The sequence below is a fragment of the Oryzias latipes genome, chromosome 6 (assembly GCF_002234675.1).
Source record: "Oryzias latipes chromosome 6, ASM223467v1".
NCBI lineage: Eukaryota > Metazoa > Chordata > Actinopteri > Beloniformes > Adrianichthyidae > Oryzias > Oryzias latipes.
This window is the reverse complement of record NC_019864.2, coordinates 15245684-15263347: the sequence shown is the minus strand read 5'-3', so window position 1 is coordinate 15263347 and position 17664 is coordinate 15245684. Positions and strand designations below refer to the sequence as shown.

The window sequence follows — 17664 nt, the reverse complement described above, 5'->3', positions numbered from 1 at the left end:
TTGTAATAATCATTTTTCTTTCTTGTGATTGACTGTCTTTAGATTCTGACAGGGCTGCATGGTGGTGTAGTGGTCAGCACTCACATCTCACAGTAAGAAGGCCTTGGTTCAAATCCTAGCTTGGTTCTTTCTGTGTGGAGTTAACTTGTTCTCCTCGTGTATGAATGGGAGGTATACAAATCTTTAATCCCTCTAGGGATGCACACTGCTGTAATGGTTAGTACTCTCATTTTGTAGCAAGAGGTTCAAACCCCGAGCTGGGTCCTTTCTGTTGGCACCTTTTCTCCAGGCTCCAGCAAACCCCATGACTCTTAACAGGGTAAAATGATGTAGAAGATGGATCTCTAATCCCACTGTAAGGGAACTAAAAATGTAAAAAAAAAACATGTTTTTGCTTCAATAAATTAATTTGAGCAGATTTTCCCTCATTTATCTGTTATTGAAAAGCTGTCTTAAGCATTTATTTCTAATTTAAGATAAAAAAAAATTAAGGAAGTCACACCAAGGAAACTGCTACTCTTTTAAAAGTTATATTTTAGTTATTAAAGGGATCAACATGAAAACATCAAAAATGCAAAGTAAAAAAAACTAACAGTAAGTTTAAAGTTAGTGAAAGCCGGCTGCTGCTGCTCCATTCTTTCCTCGTCTCTTGCAGAACGGATGTGTTCTGCCCTTTTCGTCAGGCTCATCAGCTCCAAATCCACAATATTGATAACATACAAGTGGGTGACCGTGTGGAGAGGACTGTGGCCAAATCGACAACAGCTTCAGAGATTTAATCAATATATTATTGTGAAAATCCACACAAAAAAGCAGGCACAAGTTGTTTGTTCCCTTCTGTCACAAGCAGGAGAGTTGGCACCAGTCAAATCAGAGGCAAAAAAATTATTCTAGTTTAATCTGTTAAACTCTTTGACATGTTTATCCAAAAAAATACTGAAATAAGCAGCACATCTGAAACTACAAGACAACTGGGAGTTCATGTTTTCAGCCAGAAGCTGCAGATCTTTTGTAATGTTTCAGTTCAACAGAGGCAGCTGCGCCCTCTGCTGTAAATGTCTCGCTACTGCGTTCAGTTTGGCGATTCTGACCAAGAAAATACAGAAAATTACTTAATTTTTTTAACTTACAGGTCTTGATTAGGAGAGAAAAAAAGGTATAAAAAGTAAATTGAGAATTTACTCTGCATGAACTAAGGATATTTGAATTAAATATTTTAAATAAATCTAATTTAAAAATTAAAAAGCTCTTTGGCCTTTGTGTACAATTTCAACATGAAGTCATAAAAAGTCAGTTTGCAGACAGTAAACATGGGTCTATTTTATTTAGAACGAGTCTTTTAATGCATTTCAAGTACTCCAAAAAATTACATCTCTTTGCACAATACAATTTGAAATGTTTTTTTTTTTTTTTAGTAAAAATGTTCAAAGTGAACAAAAGAAAAAAAAAGAAAAGAAAATGTTGGATACTGTATAAAACACAGTGAACAATAAAATCAGACAGCAGTTTAACTTTTTAATCTCGTGTTCGTTCGGCCTACATCACCTAAGACATTTCAACTCAATTTGGACATTTTCAGTGCACGTTGATCTAAAACCTTTACCAAGACTATGAAATTAAAAAGAGAAAGTAATTTTACAGGCATTATTCTTCTGCTCTTCTACCCAAACCATGCCACAGAATAAGACAAAGAAAAAGGAGAATGTAACACTAACTCCATCACAGATTCATAGGTTTATTTTTTCTTCCCTCGATTGATGACGGTGGTGAAAAGCATAAGCAAAGTGCAGTTCAACTAGCGCATAGAAGAACTTAAATAACTTAGAAAATAGGAAAAGAAAAAACAAACATAACTTCTGAACCAGTTTTCTCTGGAATTAGGAAGAGAAATGTTATCAAAATGTATTTTTTCTTTATCAAATAAAATGCAATTTCCCTCCCCCAACAAGTACTGTACAAGTTTACAAGTTAATTCTGGCAAATGTGGCCCGAGACGTGAATTAAAAAAAAAGAAAAAAAGATGCAATTTGTACATACATAAGAGGACATAAGAGGTTCTAACAGCCCGCCTTCCCAGTTCCCTCTGTGGTTTCTTCCAGAGCACATGTGATGATGAGCGACAGTGGTTTCAGAATTATTGAATTTGCATGCATAAAAAAAAAAAAAAAAATTAAAATCAATAAAGCTAGAGTACAGAAAATGTTTCCTTACGTTATACATCGTTTAAGAAAAGAAAAAGGTGCAGTGCTTCACATTCTGTCAATGAAATGTCACATCAGCACAAACGATCCCAATAACTGGATATTTTCATTTCAATACCCCTCTGCTGTCAAAGGAGCTCGCAGGATTCCACAAAAAAAAAAAAAAAAAAGGAAAAACCTTTCCGATCTTTCCTATGAGGTGGCTTTCCAAACGTTCCGGGTGGTTTCCTGCGTTTCAGAAAAGATGAACTTCAGGAAGGCTTTTGGCACGCCGACACAAACATCCCGCAGTCGTGAGCTCTTGAGGGGATTTAGTCCTTAATGAGATGCAATCATCAGGGAGAAAAAAATGTTAAGTGAATCAAAGTAAAAACACTTTTCTTTTCAACTGCATTAAGACAAACTCAGATAAAAAGTAGAGTGACGTAAACACTACAGACCCTGATCAATTCAATAAATGTGTCTGCATGCCCACATGGAAAAGTTCTTTGCTATCTGAAGAATAATGGAATGACTAAATCTTAACTTCTTTTTTTTCCAATCATTTTTAAAATTTATTTCCACACTTATTTAAACGAACCGTGTAACATCACACTAATTTCTACATGAATCAAAAGCAGTCTTCATTCTCCCTCCACATCTAATTCAGCTTCAGTTAGTGGTTATTTATTATCAAAAAAAAAAAGAAAATTAAAACAAAGGTTGTGCCAAACTTGCTCCCAATCGCTTCCAGTAATAACACATCTCCTCTGACTTGTTATACAGCATGGGCAAACATGTTTAGTGAGACAAAAAGAGGCAGGGAGCAGGAAGAAAGAAGGCTAAAAATGAAGATTTCAGGTTCAAAATAATCTAATAAAAGTGAAAGCGATCCACCTGACGACTTTGAAGAGAGCTCTGCAAGGTCAAATCCTTGACTGCAAAGTCCAAGGAGCTCATTAATATTTCACGTATGTGTTAGGAATCCTGAGAGCACTAATTGAAAAAAAAAGAAGAAAAAAAAAGTGAAGAATTACACATTTACAGTAGAAGAAATAGTTTGCTTTCACTTATGATACACTAAATATGTACAGTCACATGCAGAACAGAAGAGAGTCTGCATGAGAGTCTGGAGGATGGGTCTTCAGCCGCTTCCCGTCTTCACATCTCAAAACGGGCCAAAAATCTCCACGAAGTATCTGTTATTCCTGGCTAAAAAAATAAAAACAAAAGCACGGAAAAGTTTCACCAGCAGCCTCAGGCTCGCCACGCAAACAAGACATAGCAAAGAAAAGAAAAGAAAAGAAAAAACCCACACAAACACATCACAGAAGGAACTAAAGCTACACAATTCCTTAACTCCTTGGCACTCCTTAAAAGAAAAGAATTAAAAGAAAAAAAAAACCAAGATAAAGATGGAAAACACTTGATTCCACTGCGCTGGAAATGGCTGATGGTCAGGTCCGCTCTCCAAAGAGCCAATCAAGTTGCTAGGTATCGTTTTTGTCTCCTTTAAACGTCTGGTTTGTCTGTAGTGGATATGATGATGACTAACAACCATGTCAGGCTTTTCTTTGGATGGAGTGACGCTTTTATTTCCCTCTGTAGGCACACGGAAGAGCCAAGGCATTGGGGGGGACGGGGAGGAGAAGGGGGCTGGGTGCAGGGTCTTAGCGTCTCATCTGGCCCATCTGATAGTTTTCTCTGGGCTGGCGGTGGTGCCTCTGCGGTTGCGCCTGTCGCTGCTGCTGGCCCCGGGCTTGCCGCTGTCCGCCGTGTCCGGCATGAGGGTGCTGAGACTGGTGCTGCACCTGGGAGCTGGCCTGCTGCTGCTGTGCTCGCCGTCTCTTCAAAGTGCCTATCAGGGAAAAAATATGTACACACCATTGCGTTAAAAGTGATATTTTCAACAACAAAAAGAAACACTGAGCATCATTTATTTTTGTAAACAGTCAAAACGAGCAGGAAAAAAAAAAGAATCTAATGTCCGCTTTCCTGTTTATTTCAGTTCAATGTTTTATTATACATCTTGCCTGCCGCCTTTTCTGAGTTTCTGCATCCAGAAATTCTAGCCAAAGCACTTTAGTCTGCACAGTCATTTTTCCTGTGTCCAGGCTCTCAATAAGAAGTGACAGATCCATTTCAGTGGGTACCAAAGCTGTGAAAGAGACCAGGTTTAACCCTTTAGGACTGCTAACACGCTCTTTGATATTGCGTAACTATTTGATCAGTACCAGATTTACCCCGGCCATCGAATTGCGTCCCTACCGCAATGGTGCGGTCTAGTTCATACTAAGGTTGGCCGGTTTCACTTGTTTGCGATAACTGTGACAAACTTCTGAGTGGAGTTTATACTTTGAGCCTAATGATGCGACTGTAGCATTTCAGAGGTTTGTTTTTTTATTTATAATTATACATAGGGATATAGGAATATACAAGTATCTTTAAGATTATTCAATAGTCTTTAGTCTGAGGCTAAAACTCCAGAGTTAAAGGATTAAAGATGAAAAGGGACCTCATTTCCCTGCCGTTTCATTTTCTTTTTAATGGTACCAGGCCAGCACGGTAAATCGCAAATTTATCGTTATCGCAATATCAAGCTGTGCAATCCGCATATCGCAAAAGGCAGCGAAAATTGCAATAAATGGTTACCTTAAATGTGCTAAAACAATCTTATGGCAGCTTGAAGTATTTAACAAATCAAATAAATGGGACGGATGCCTTCACTTTGTTGACCACACAGATTGAGCTCTTTTATGTTAGATGGTCGCCTCATATGCAGACGAGGATCATTTGGAGTAAAAGTTTTGAACTGTTGAAGTGAAATGGAAATGATGTTTTTGGTTGTTTAGCTATTTGTTTGTACCACAAGTTATATTGTCATTGCAATGTTGATCACTAATATCGCATATCGCCAGATTTTCTCATATCATGCAGCCCTAGATGGTACCTTTTAGTCCAAGTTTGAGCATTTTACTCTTTACAAGCCCATTAAAGATTGTGCTACATTTGGCTAAAATGTGTTGAATTGATTACTGTCGAACATCAACTTCATCCTGACAGTTTACCTCATTTTCAGTGCTAAAACCTGTCAAATTTGACCAAAAAGTTATTTAATCTTTAAATCGCACAAAATAACTTAAAACATTTTTAAACCAGGTTTGAATACATAAAAATAGGTCATGAATATTTACCGTTTAAACAAATTTAGAACTTAAGTAAGTAATTGTCGTTTCTCTCTCAGTACAAGTAGCCTGTTTTTTCAACTGACCTGGAAGCGGCTTGGGAGGAGGAAGTTTGGGGTTGCTGCTCGGTGTGTGGACACTACAGATCTTAATGAAACCAGCCATGAGCATGATGAGCGCAATCCCCATCAACAACACCGCCCACCAGTGAGCCTTGAGGAATAAAGCACAAATGAAATGTGATCAAGACTGAACCCCCCCAAAAAAAGAACAAATCTGTCCAAAGCATGGAGACGGACACATACCACAATCCACTCGGCGATGTTTTCATAGAGCTCTGGGTTAAAGATGGCCTTCTTTAGCCTGGCGAGCGGTCCGTCTGCATCCACCAGTCTGCATTTCATGAACACGTCACAGTAGCCCTTGAAGTCGTTGCACGGCGAGCCAGCTGGCAGCGTGGTGACTTTTTTGTTAAAGAAGCGAGCCAAGCGCTCTGATCCTGTGCTGCTGCATGTATTTGGGTTCACTGAGGAATCAGACAGTGAAGAAGGCAGATAACAGAAGGTGAAAAAGAGGAAAACTTTAACAGAAAAATGAATCTATGCGAGTGGAAGTAGATTTTGGAAGGAGACGCACTTTTCTCCATGCAGCAAACATGGCAGAGCTCAGTCTCATCCTTGCCATCTTGGCTGGCACAGGTGCACGCTTCAAGTCCGTACTTCTCACAGATGGAGCCGGAGCAGCCCTGCGGGGGAGGAGCACGAGGACAGGCGAGATCAGAAACTGACAGCGATGGATAAAGTGTTGTCATAACAACCAGTTCTTTCAGGTGTGAAGCTGCTGGGTGCTCACCCCGTTGAGGCAGACTTGCGTTTCTCCGTGGCAGGCTGTGAAGTTGGCCTTTGGCTCAGACGTGGGGCAGGAGGGACTTGCTCCATTACACATGCCCTGGTGAGCACACTCAGACTCTTCTCGGCACTTCTCATTACGCCCCTTGTGAGTGCACTCAGCGGTACAGCAAGGACCCTGGCTGGGGCTGATGGGAAAAACCAGTGATGAGTCAAGACTCGTCATATCTGGGTTTGCTAATTGAACCTGTCAAATGAGGGGGAAAAATAACAAATATGAACACATACCTGCATGCTTTGCCAGGCTTTAATTTGCACTTTTTGTTGTCTGGCTGGTTGGCGTCGTAGCAGCACTGATCTCTGCACTGATCGCTATAGCCACAGTCACACTCCTCTCCAGGTTCAACCATACCGTTTCCACAGATGGGCTGGCCCGATTCTGTACAGAAGAAAAAACATTTAAATCAAATCCTATGACAAATGGGAGTTTACACTATTAGGCTGCTGTGTGAAGGTTGAATAACAAAAATAAAAGTTGCAAGACTAAACCAGCAGAGGCGTGAAGGGAACAAACTTCAAAGTTCAGCAGAAGGACAGAAAAATCCCAGTAAATCCCAGTTTACATATCCCAAACAAATTCCCAGAGAAACATAAAAAAAAGCCTTCTGCTGGGGCATTAACTACATGATTAAGATGTGACATGTCACGTGTTTATGCTTCACACTGAGTGTGGGAGTGAGATTAGAGTGGGAGTGGTGTAACAGCTCTAGATCACAATTGGATTGTGGAAAAAAGTGTTTTAGTTATTCACGTCAAAGTTCCCACAATAGAAAAACAACACACAGGCAAATTTTTGCAGCACATATGCTGCTAGAGCGGGTAAAGATCGGAATGGCATGTTTCGCTAAAATTGTTGGATCAGTAATTCTTTGTAAAGAAAAAGCCTCATCCCAAAAAAACTTAAGGTAGAACTATACAGATTCAAATTTTCTTTCCCCCAGAAAAAGTATCAGGAGGCACTTCAATCCGTGAATTTCCTTTTTTGTTGTGCATTCTATGTTTATCATTTTCAAAGAATGAATGCATTTGTTGCATTAGGTTTTTTCTGGCTCAGCTCAGCCTTTCACCCACATTCCATCCGCTGCAGCACTGAGGTTTGACTGAGGTGAAAAATACGCAGAGTGATTTGCAATGGAAATGAAAAAAGTTGGGCAAACAAAGGACAAACCGATTACTTGAATAACACAATTTCAAGCATCATTGAATGAAATAACCTCAAGGAGAACTAATTACATTCTACTATTGTTGAAAATCATTATAATAGGAGATGAGATATGCAAAGGTAGTATCAAAAATTAATGTCACTGACACTGAAGCTGCAGGAATTAATAAACCACATAACTCTATTCCTGATTGCAGAAATTGGAATGTGTGGACAACATACCGACAAAACAGTTGCCTCTCTTCTTCTCCAGAACCTGGCTGATGTTGCGAACGCTACAGACGGAGAACTTATTGTTGTTGAGTTTGTCTCCGGATGTGGCTCTTGCATACATGATGTAATTTCCCTTCTCCTTCTTGTCTTGGCTTTTGGATTCTCCCGGGGTGCATTCAGACCCAGAGTCATGCTTACATAGAGAAATTAAAAAAAAAGAGAAAATCTAAAAGTTGGAAAAGACAAACTAAATTATTTTTGAACTGCACACAAACATCCGATTTTAATAACTTACCGGGGAGCCAAAGTTGTGGCCTACTTCATGAGCGAAGGTGATGTGAGAGACTTTTGGAGGTACGTGGGAGGCGTAGTTCTGTACAGTGATGATACCAGTGTTCAGCGACTTCTTTTTTCCATCAGAGTACAACTTGCTTTTTTCACAGATTCCTCCAGAGCTCCCTGGGTTAGAAAAAGAATTCATTAAAAAGGAAAGATGTTAGGTGGAAATGATGAAGTCTATTTGTTCCTTAAAGAGGAAAAATTCTATACTTTTTTGTCATTAGCTTGATTTAAAATGCAAAATCCTCTTTTTCATTATGACTATACACTTTGTTTTTTTATGAGAATGATTTGTTTTTTGCTGAAATACCTGAGGGGGCTCCCACCCAGGCCAATCCCAACACTCCATCATCAAAATCTCGGTCTGTGAAAACATAAGCCAAGCAGTAGTCATCGTGGTTCTGCTCCGAGTTGAGCTCCAGGAACTTCTCCACTCCAATGTTGGCAAAGCGGAATGGATTGCTCCGGTCTTTTTCATCTAAGGTGGTGTTGATCTGGGGATGGAGAAAGAGGAGCTCAAAGAGGGAGAAGAGACTTAAACATGAATGTGAGCCGATTGTGAGCAAAAACTCACCCGAATCCTTTTCACCATGAAGCTGATATTACGAATGCCCATGAAGTCCGTGCCCTGATAAATGGCATCGATGGCTTTGACGTGACTGGAGATCTGAGGGAGAAACATCAAAGTTTAGTGCCAAAACAAATTATGGATATGGTTTTTAGTAGTGAGACATACATTTCTTGGTGTTAGTATTAAAAAACTGACTTTTTCTCCCTCTTTTTTCTTTTACATTCCATCATCCACCCCAGTAGAGCACAAACACTCACTCGAGCACATGTGCTAGCTCACCTTTGCACAAGTATTATGTGGACTGAATGAAATGCTTTACATCGAGTAAAATATAAAAATGGACTTTAGAATGAAAAAAAATCAGAGATTTTATTTTTTTTTTGGCCATATCGCCCAGCTCTACAATACTAGTATTTAGTTCAGTACAGATATGAGTGATGCTTGGGTATTACCTGAGCTATGACAGCTTCTCTGGTATTGTAGTATTTGAAAAAGAGGTGGTCAGTCTGAATGAAAAGCTGACACGTGTTTTTTTCAGCCTGGGCCATCCTCCTCTTCCTCAGCAGAACAGGACCATCAGCATCCGCCTCAGCGTGGAGCTCCTGCTGTTAGAAGCACATACCAAAGGTGCAGGCATGCACAAGTTTAGACAAAACACACATCCCATACGAATCATTCAGCCACACAGCCAGTGAATAAATCATGTGAGGAGCATGTGATCCTTAAACAGCAGCAGTCTAGTTTCTGCAGGATTTGGATGTGGCTCATGAGATTTATCACAAGATCATCCAGCGGTTCACTTGTTTTAACCCAGAGGGAACTAGTTAGAACATTTTAAGTACTTAGGTAAATCAGACTTGTTCCAAACTTTCTAAGATTGTACTTTTAACTAAAGGTTTTTCCCTTCTAAATCTGTTGTTCATGTTCCTGAAGCTAGGAAAAGCAAAACCAATAACTGAGGATGAAACATTAGGAAGTTTTTTTTGAAGTCTTAATCTGTAAACATGAACATTTTTCCATTAAAAACAATTTTATTAGTCAAAATGAGTCAACAGAAGCAGATTTGCAGACATCAATAGACAAACTAGACTGACAGAATTTGTGAAGATTTGTTTGCTTCAGGTTCATAGAATCAATACTTCAGTCATTCTTGATGTCAGATCAGCAGGTTTTGTTTGTAAAGTTTTTCACTTATTTTATTGAATATATGCCATATAAATACTATAGACTCCCTAGATCATTTTGATTGTTTTAGTTTTTTTTATGTATTCATATCTGTATCCAAATCTGTGTTTTTTTATTTGACCTAACTTGTCTACATCCATGTTCCTTCTTTAGTTTATGTTCTATAAATGCATGTTGAGATCCATGAATTATCTATCTGTGAAGCTGGTACTCCACATTTGGCAGGGCTTTAAGTTCTCTCAGGTGACAGGACCCAGGCTCAGATCAGAAAGTGCTGCTCTACAGGCAGAAAATTGATCTAGACAATTACATTGCCTGAAAAAGCTAAAATTGCTTTCAGTCTCTCTGCTTCTGGTTGGCAGCAAGGACCAAAAGTGGGAGCAGCCTGCCAGGAAAATGCTCCAAGCCTCATACTCATCACTCCAGGCTTGTTCCTTTTAATAATCAGATCACTGAGGTTGGAAAATTGAAAGCAATGACAAAAACACCTGAGCTGGGAAGTCAGCCGAACAGAGAGGTAAAGAACTGTGTATACTCAACACAAGGGAGAAAATCGTAATAATCACATATGTGGCCCTTTTTCCGCTTAAGAATTTATGCTCCCGTCTCAAATATCTTTTTTTTTTGAAAAAACAAATGATGGGACTCTTAATTTACTGTCTGGATCCTAAAAATGACCACTTAATTACTTTTCTGAGCATATTGATGAATAAACTTGACCAGAAGTTAATAAAACCAAACAGAAAGGTGACAGGCTGGTAGAAACACTGACATAAAACATTAATCACATCAAAGGCAAAATTACAGGGTCATTTTTGATCAATTTCCATTTTAATCCAGTTCTTGCAAGAAAATTACAGCACTAAAAACTATTTAGTCTAAGGTTATCCTTAAGGGCAAAAAGTCAAAGCTTTTTAATTAGTTCTATTAAAGCTTGCCCCATCATGTATTTATCTATAATGAGGAATATTTTCTGGAGAAGAGAATCTGGCAGTTTTCCAAAATAAAAACTTCCTTTAGTCACAGAAAAAAAGAAGAAGAAATAATATAAATTGGAAAAAAAATTCTGTCATCCAGGACCGAGTGACCCGCAACCACAAACTGGTATGTGGCCCAGGTGTTGGGGACCCCTGCTTTACCTGATGCAAGCAAACTGTGATGGTACCTGGACTCAAACGCCTGACCTACTGGTTGAGAACCGTGTGTGGAACCCAGTGTTATAAAGCCAGAGGACATGTCTGAACATTTACTACTGTTTTATCCAAATGTCAAATGTCTAGGACAGACTTGTTCATTAATATTCTTGTCTCTTAGTTTGCATTTTTGGAAATATTAGCGACACACAAACATTTCGTGCAGCTTGGTATATTTGGGCTCAACTGAGGTAAATTCACTTTGCCAAACTGATCAAATTATGAAGTGTGACTTCACCTTGGGCGGCTCCTCTAATGCAGAGGCTTGATACTTCTTCATCCTTTCAAACACAGAGCTGTCGGCACAGCCTCCCTCTGGGCCATACTTGTGTGGATAGTCTGAGTGACAAAAGCAAACACAACACTGTTGGGATTATGCAGACAATGTGAGCTACTTAACCCAATGAGTCACTCCTTTGGTGCCGCTATTCAGGATCAGCTAATGGGTGCACTCGCATACCACTTCATCCAAGCTTTGCTGTGTGAGCGATTAGGTTCCATCACTCTCATCATCCACTTTAATTGCCCCCCCAGCCGCATAACTGATATAAGACTGTATAAAAAGCAGCTGCAGGAGTCGGTAAGTGCTCTCGTAGCTCACTTTTTAAACACAAACACCGTTAGGTAACATCGACTAAGATGACTATTGAGATAAAGCGGTGACCTCGAGGAAAGACGGTTAATCAGCTAACGAGAACCCTGTGTATCTTTGCTCACCAGTGGGGCAATCACACCGGTCTCTTCTCATCAACAACATGGTAACCGTACACATCTACATGTCAGCGCAGCAAATTACACACTCAGTAACTTAAGCAAACAGACTTGAGTAGCTGATGGGAACTCACGAATGTCATCTTCGTGGTAGATGACAGAATGGAAGGGCACATCTTTGTCCTCCAGGTATCTCTCAGCGGGCTCCACATAGTAAGTGCCTTGGTAACTCTGTATGAAGCCCTCAAACTTGCCATCCACAATGGAACCATGAGTCAGAGTTCCTTTCTCACCTGTCAATACAAACACAACAGCTTGTTGAAGCGAGTAACCAGAGGCTTCTAGGGGTCTTCATTTAATTATTCTTTAAGACAAGGCCTGTTCAACGTATAGCCTTACCATAGATTTCTCCAGTGTAAATGTGAGACGTATCATATGGAACCTCCTCTCCTGAAACTTCCACTTTAAGATTAGGGGAAAACAACGTGGTATCCCTCTTCATTCTTAAGTTAAAATGCCTGAAATAACATGAGGTTGACATCATAAGGTCAGAGTACAAGCCCATAAATAAAGGGGGGGGTGCTTAAAAAAACCTAGCACCATGACATGTAATATTGCAAGAAAAAAAAAGCCCCAATTTTTGTTTTCTGTATTGTTTCTACGTACCTTTTCTGCTTTTTTGTATGTGAACTAAAATATTCTCAATGATTTGAAAAAGAAATTCACTTATTTAAATAATGAATCTAATACATGAACATCTTTGTGCATCAAATTCTGAGAATAAAATTCTTAAAATCAATATAAATGCTTATTGGTGACTAATTCAATGAAAATTTCGAACTCCTGCAGTGACAAGATGGTGTGGCGCCATTTTACTGGCATGTTTGAACCACTGCCATCCATCATGACTGGCATCTCTTAGACTGACAATGCTGTCATTCATAGACCACAAATGTTTCCTGTCAGCTTTATAAACACTGAAATGTTGTGGTGATTCACAAAACTGATTTTTTTTTTTTGGGCAAAAAAACCTCTCACTGCCTTTGCCATAATCAGGGAAGAGGTGCGAGTGGGAAAGAAGCTTGGTGCGTCTGTAAAGTGAAAGGAGGTGAACTATGTTGAAAAATAGATTAATAAAATATAAAACTAGACTGCTTAAATTTTAAAAAAGGCATATAAGGAAACATATCTTATCTCTCAGTCACCAACAGTTTCACAGTAAAAAGGTTCTAGCTTTGAATTCCTCTTCAGGAAGGCAACATGTTTTCCCCGTCTCTTTCACTATGATAAATTGGTCGTGTTCCCGCATGCTCTGCTTCTAAGCCAGTGATGGCAGGGCAGAGGGTGGGGCCAAGCACAATAAGCCTGGTAAAGAAAATGGACGGAGAGTGGAGTGGATTTTGAAATCATGTGAAGCAAAAATGCCTTTTCTGAGAAACTGGAGTTGGACTTGTGCATGCACTGCAGTTTCACCATCAAAACACTTTCTTTGCTGACTTTCATCTTAGCTTCCTCTCTGTCTGATACAGCGGAATAGCGGATGGGACTACCCATTAGGAAAAACACACATCATCTGGATGAAAACACAGCTTTTACCACAGCTGGGAATGCAAACTACTTAGTATTTTTCCTCAATCCTAAAGCTTTTCCCTGAAATTAAGTGAGTTTGTTTATTTGTATTTAGACATTTTTGTTGTTCTAATGTGTTAGAAAAAGCTCTTGGTCATGTTAGTGCAAATTAAAATTTTAACTCAAATATTCTCAACTAAACAAAACTTCTTAATATGAGATTTTATGTTCAGTTGATTTAACAATCTTCTTTTGGCTCTTCCACATGAAGCCTTCATGAAGTTCAGACTCCATGGACTGCATGGTGGTACACCTCACAGTGAGAAGGCTCTGGTTCAAATCCCACGTAGGACCTTTCTGCGTAGAGTTTGACTGTTCATTCCAGCTGTGTTTCCACCCACACATGCTTCATAAGTCGATTGATTATGTGGCCCTGCAGCAAACTTGTAACCTGTCCAGAGTGTACCCTGCCTTCACCCAACAGTGGCCAGGTTTGGCTCTGGCATCTCTAAAAAGGGATGCAGCAGGTTAAGAAAACGGATGAATGGAGGGAGGAATCTTAGTGTTTAACTATTGTAGTTCTAATTTGGAGTATTTTTGGATTCTTTTAGTTCTTTTGAATGATAGCTAAGAAATTTTTTTTATTTATAAGTTATAACAAAAACAAAATAAGCTTACATGACTTCCAAATCTATAATCAGAATAAAACACCAGTACTTTGGTTCAGCAATATATTTAAATTAATACAACAAAAGGTTAAGTTAACACAACAAATCATGGTTGTTATCTTGACTTAAAACTGTGAGGCAGCCCTTTAACTTGTGTTTTTATGTTGAAACATTATCTTTTGTTTTACAGAGCACTTAAATATTCTGAACGAAGTCCAGGGTCAATTTTGCACACATTTGACAATAATGTATGAAAAATGCTTTAAAAAGTTGTTTTTTTTTAACTCAAACTATTATGTCTCAGCTATTAAAGACTAAAAAGGTTTATTTTATTTTAACTTTTTAGGCTCAATAAATATTTTTGTCATTCACATAGGTCTAATGAGGTTGACTTCCTGAAATTGTTCAAATACTGCATTCTAACATAGAAAAACATTTAAAAGACACAAAAATAAATAAATCTACATTACCAGATGTTATCAGAAAAACGCTTTGATGCCAGTATCATGGACTAAAACTGGAATTTAAAAGAGAATTAAAACAGGAAAAAAAAAACACTTAGAGAACTGCTATTTTACAGGATGTGTAAAACGTCCTCCCTACAATGTGCTTTTTTACTGTAAGAGAAACAATCATCATTTTCATAAGCAATAGCATAATATATGACTATTTCCAGGCTTCTTTTTGTAAATTAATTTATAAAAAAGCTCAGCAGATATAAATAATAATGATAAAAAATGTCTAAATTGTGTGTGTGTTTTAATCCAAAGGAAAGGAAGTTGATCATTTCCCGATTTCCAAAGGGACAGACACCATTTTTGTGTGTTTGGTTGCAAATCTATTGTCTGAACAGCAGGGCCTGTTAACTACAGGCTAATGAGCTGTGTTTGCCAAGTTTTAAGGGAGATTGCAATGACTTTACCTAAAAAAAATTAAAAAAAAAAAAAAAAGGAGTACAAAGACCTATCATTCTCATTATACTAATAATCCCCCCAAAACAAGGAATTCAGAAAATACCATATCATAAATACCTTTTAAAACACTGAATAATAAGTAATAACCATAATCCAAGCAAATCTATATTATTTAGAACAATGGAACAAGTCCATCTCAACATCTACAAAGTTCAAAATTTTTAGGCCTTAATTAACCAAACAAAACAAACTAAAAAGGTACATAAACGAAACCTACTATCTGTGCTGTGTTGTTAAGAAACTACATAAAACTACAATAGGAAAATAAGTAAAATCACATATGGCTATAATTAATGTTTGATTCTTTTTCAGTCAAGCTAGTGATAGTCATAGAGAGATGCATTCTATTTAGTTTTTCTACATACACAAATGTTTTTCACCTAAGTCTTCATAGTTTTTGTACAACTTGTGATACCGCAAGATTACCATCCTCGGCATTAACAAGCACATTTCTGTTGTAGAATCAGAAATAAAAAAGAAAAGAAAAGAAAAAAAAAAGTACTGCGAGGCAGCACATGACAACCTCGAGAGAAGTAAACATTGGAAAGTGCCATACCAGATTATACAAAGATGTAATCTGCTACATTCCTTTGAACAAAAATAAATAAATAAATAAAAAAGCCAAATTAACATAATCTCTGCCTTGCATTCATCAATAAATGTCACGACACAAGACTGATTCCTCGAAATGTTACAGTGAAGCACAGAGGAAGACCAACACCTTTAGTTTTCACTCAACGCGTAAAAAAGGAAAATTTACTGTAGACAGGCAGGTTTTTATACAAGGAAAAGGTCACAAACCTTCCATGTGCATGGAAATCTAAATGAAGGAACTTGTCCTCATGAGAAAGACCCCTCTTGACCCTTTGATGCTTGCTGTGAACAGCCTCTGTGTTGTAGGACAAGCCTTCATAGTGACGGATGTACTTGTTCAAAGGATTCCTATAATGTCCTGCGTGGGGAAACAAACAGAGGGCCTATTAAACAGTTTTCAATACAAACTTTAATTTTCTTTTATATCGTAAACAACAAATTGCATATATTAGGGGAAATTGAATAATATTGATATTTAACGCACAGTTGGTTATTTGTGTTTGGCATAATATTGTAAACAAGTGATGCTTAAGGTGATTATATTACATCTATAGCACAGACTCATTACAGAGTTACGGTATGCACTTAAATTGATTAAAAATGGTCTGGAATTGAGGGCTATTTTTCAAGCCAAACCAACACTGCCTGAGGGAAACAAATAGTCATTTTTTTTAGCATTAATACATCATAATTTAGTCACCAGTGAAGAATCTCACTCTTCCTAAGGCGCTTCCTGTTACCATTTTCTACTTCAACAGAGAACAATCTTGCATTTGTAAATTTAAGATGTGGCACAAAAACTTTTTTAACACTGACATTTGTATTTTTAGTACAACATATAAACAAAGGGGCATTAGACCAGAATCAAAAGATATATTCTACTTGATTACAGTTAAGTTATAAAACAAAGCTGCATCAGTGGGCAGGGTTCAGCTATTTCGTTAATAAGCAGTATTAAATATTCAAAGATAATATTACATTTTTCATTGAGGCGAGTGTGAGAAATGAAAGCCAACATTACAGCTCTGAAATGTATTCCTTTTTCAGGAATTACTAAAAAAGTACAAGAATTTTAGGAAGAAAAAAAAAGAGTTTGGGGGACATGTATGTTTTCTTTTACTAAATAAAACATATTGATTTTTTTAAGGGTTCAAGTCATTATTTGTGATAGCTTGACCAAAACCGTGCCACATGACAGTTGGTATTAAAAGATAATAATTCCAAATATAATTTTTATTGTGTATAGTATCACAAGTTAAACTAATAACCTATATTTCTTAAATTGAGCAAAAACATAAAATTATTGCGTACCAAAAAACAAGTAGCAAACCACTTCCTATCTTATCATTCCGATAAGAGGCTAGTTTGCGCCCCAAAAGTACGAAAAAACAAAACTGAAAGCAAAACTTCAAGGCGACCGGATTTCCTCCTGACCATCAACTTTTTATTTTTCGTTTTACTGAAGCAAGTTATAAAATGTCTGCGGTTGACTTGAGGTTTGTACAAAAACGGCTAATGTTAGCGAAGCTAACGCTTGGTTAACAGTCGGTATCTTCGTATTCTCGTAACAATGGCTGTCGGCGGTATTTTTACGGGAAAAACAAAATCGGCCCAAACGCCACGCTAAAAATCAGTGACAACACATACAAGTATTAATGTAGAACCAGTTTACAACAATCGACTAGGTGGATGTTTGTCAGTTTTTCCTTTACGTGTCTTTCTATGGCTTGAAGTATCAGAGGAAAAAGGGTGCAGTTCTCTTCACAACAAGCAGGCCTTTGCTTATCCTGTTAGCTAACGGCTATCGGGATTTCTCAGCTGCTGCTGCTTCGTTGGTTCTACAGTGCTTAGGATTTTCCCCACAAAATGCCTGACTTACCGTGAGTGTAGTTTAGCAAGCACACGAGGAGTAAAACTTTGAGGAGAAGCAGATGTGACAAATCCATCGTTAGAGCATTGAAGCCGTTTTCACTTTATTGTCCTATTTAGATAGATAGCCGCAGACGCCCTCTGTGTTTATTGCAGTTTCCTCTCATCGCCTCCGCTCTTCCAGCGTCATGACGTCACACGCAGAGCAGCTGTCATCCCCTCCCTCTTCTTGTTCCAGGCCTGTATTCTTGAGTACACGCCCTACTAGCGTATGTCCCTTGCATTTCTGCCTTAAACACCACAGATTTGCAACCAAAAATCCACAAATGATCAAATAAAAATA

The 17664-nt window shown here is 38.2% G+C and overlaps 1 protein-coding gene across 2 annotated transcripts; it reads right to left on the bottom strand.

Annotated features, from left to right (window-relative positions):
- Positions 1-1331: 1331 nt before the first annotated feature.
- Positions 1332-17518, bottom strand: LOC101172489 (disintegrin and metalloproteinase domain-containing protein 10). 2 transcript variants are annotated; one of them, XM_020703960.2, is made up of 16 exons: positions 17332-17518; positions 15660-15810; positions 12047-12165; positions 11782-11940; positions 11175-11275; positions 9011-9166; positions 8562-8654; positions 8298-8481; positions 7944-8107; positions 7658-7841; positions 6502-6652; positions 6218-6401; positions 6002-6110; positions 5671-5891; positions 5452-5578; positions 1332-4038 (listed from the first exon to the last, which is right to left on the bottom strand). In XM_020703960.2, exons 1-16 carry the CDS (start codon positions 17396-17398, stop codon positions 3851-3853), a joined length of 2358 nt encoding a protein of 785 aa, XP_020559619.1. In that variant the 5' UTR covers positions 17399-17518; the 3' UTR covers positions 1332-3850. The 2 variants fall into 2 exon arrangements, with proteins under 2 accessions (XP_020559619.1, XP_011474317.1); XM_011476015.3 differs by having other exon boundaries at positions 9011-9163.
- Positions 17519-17664: the final 146 nt, after the last annotated feature.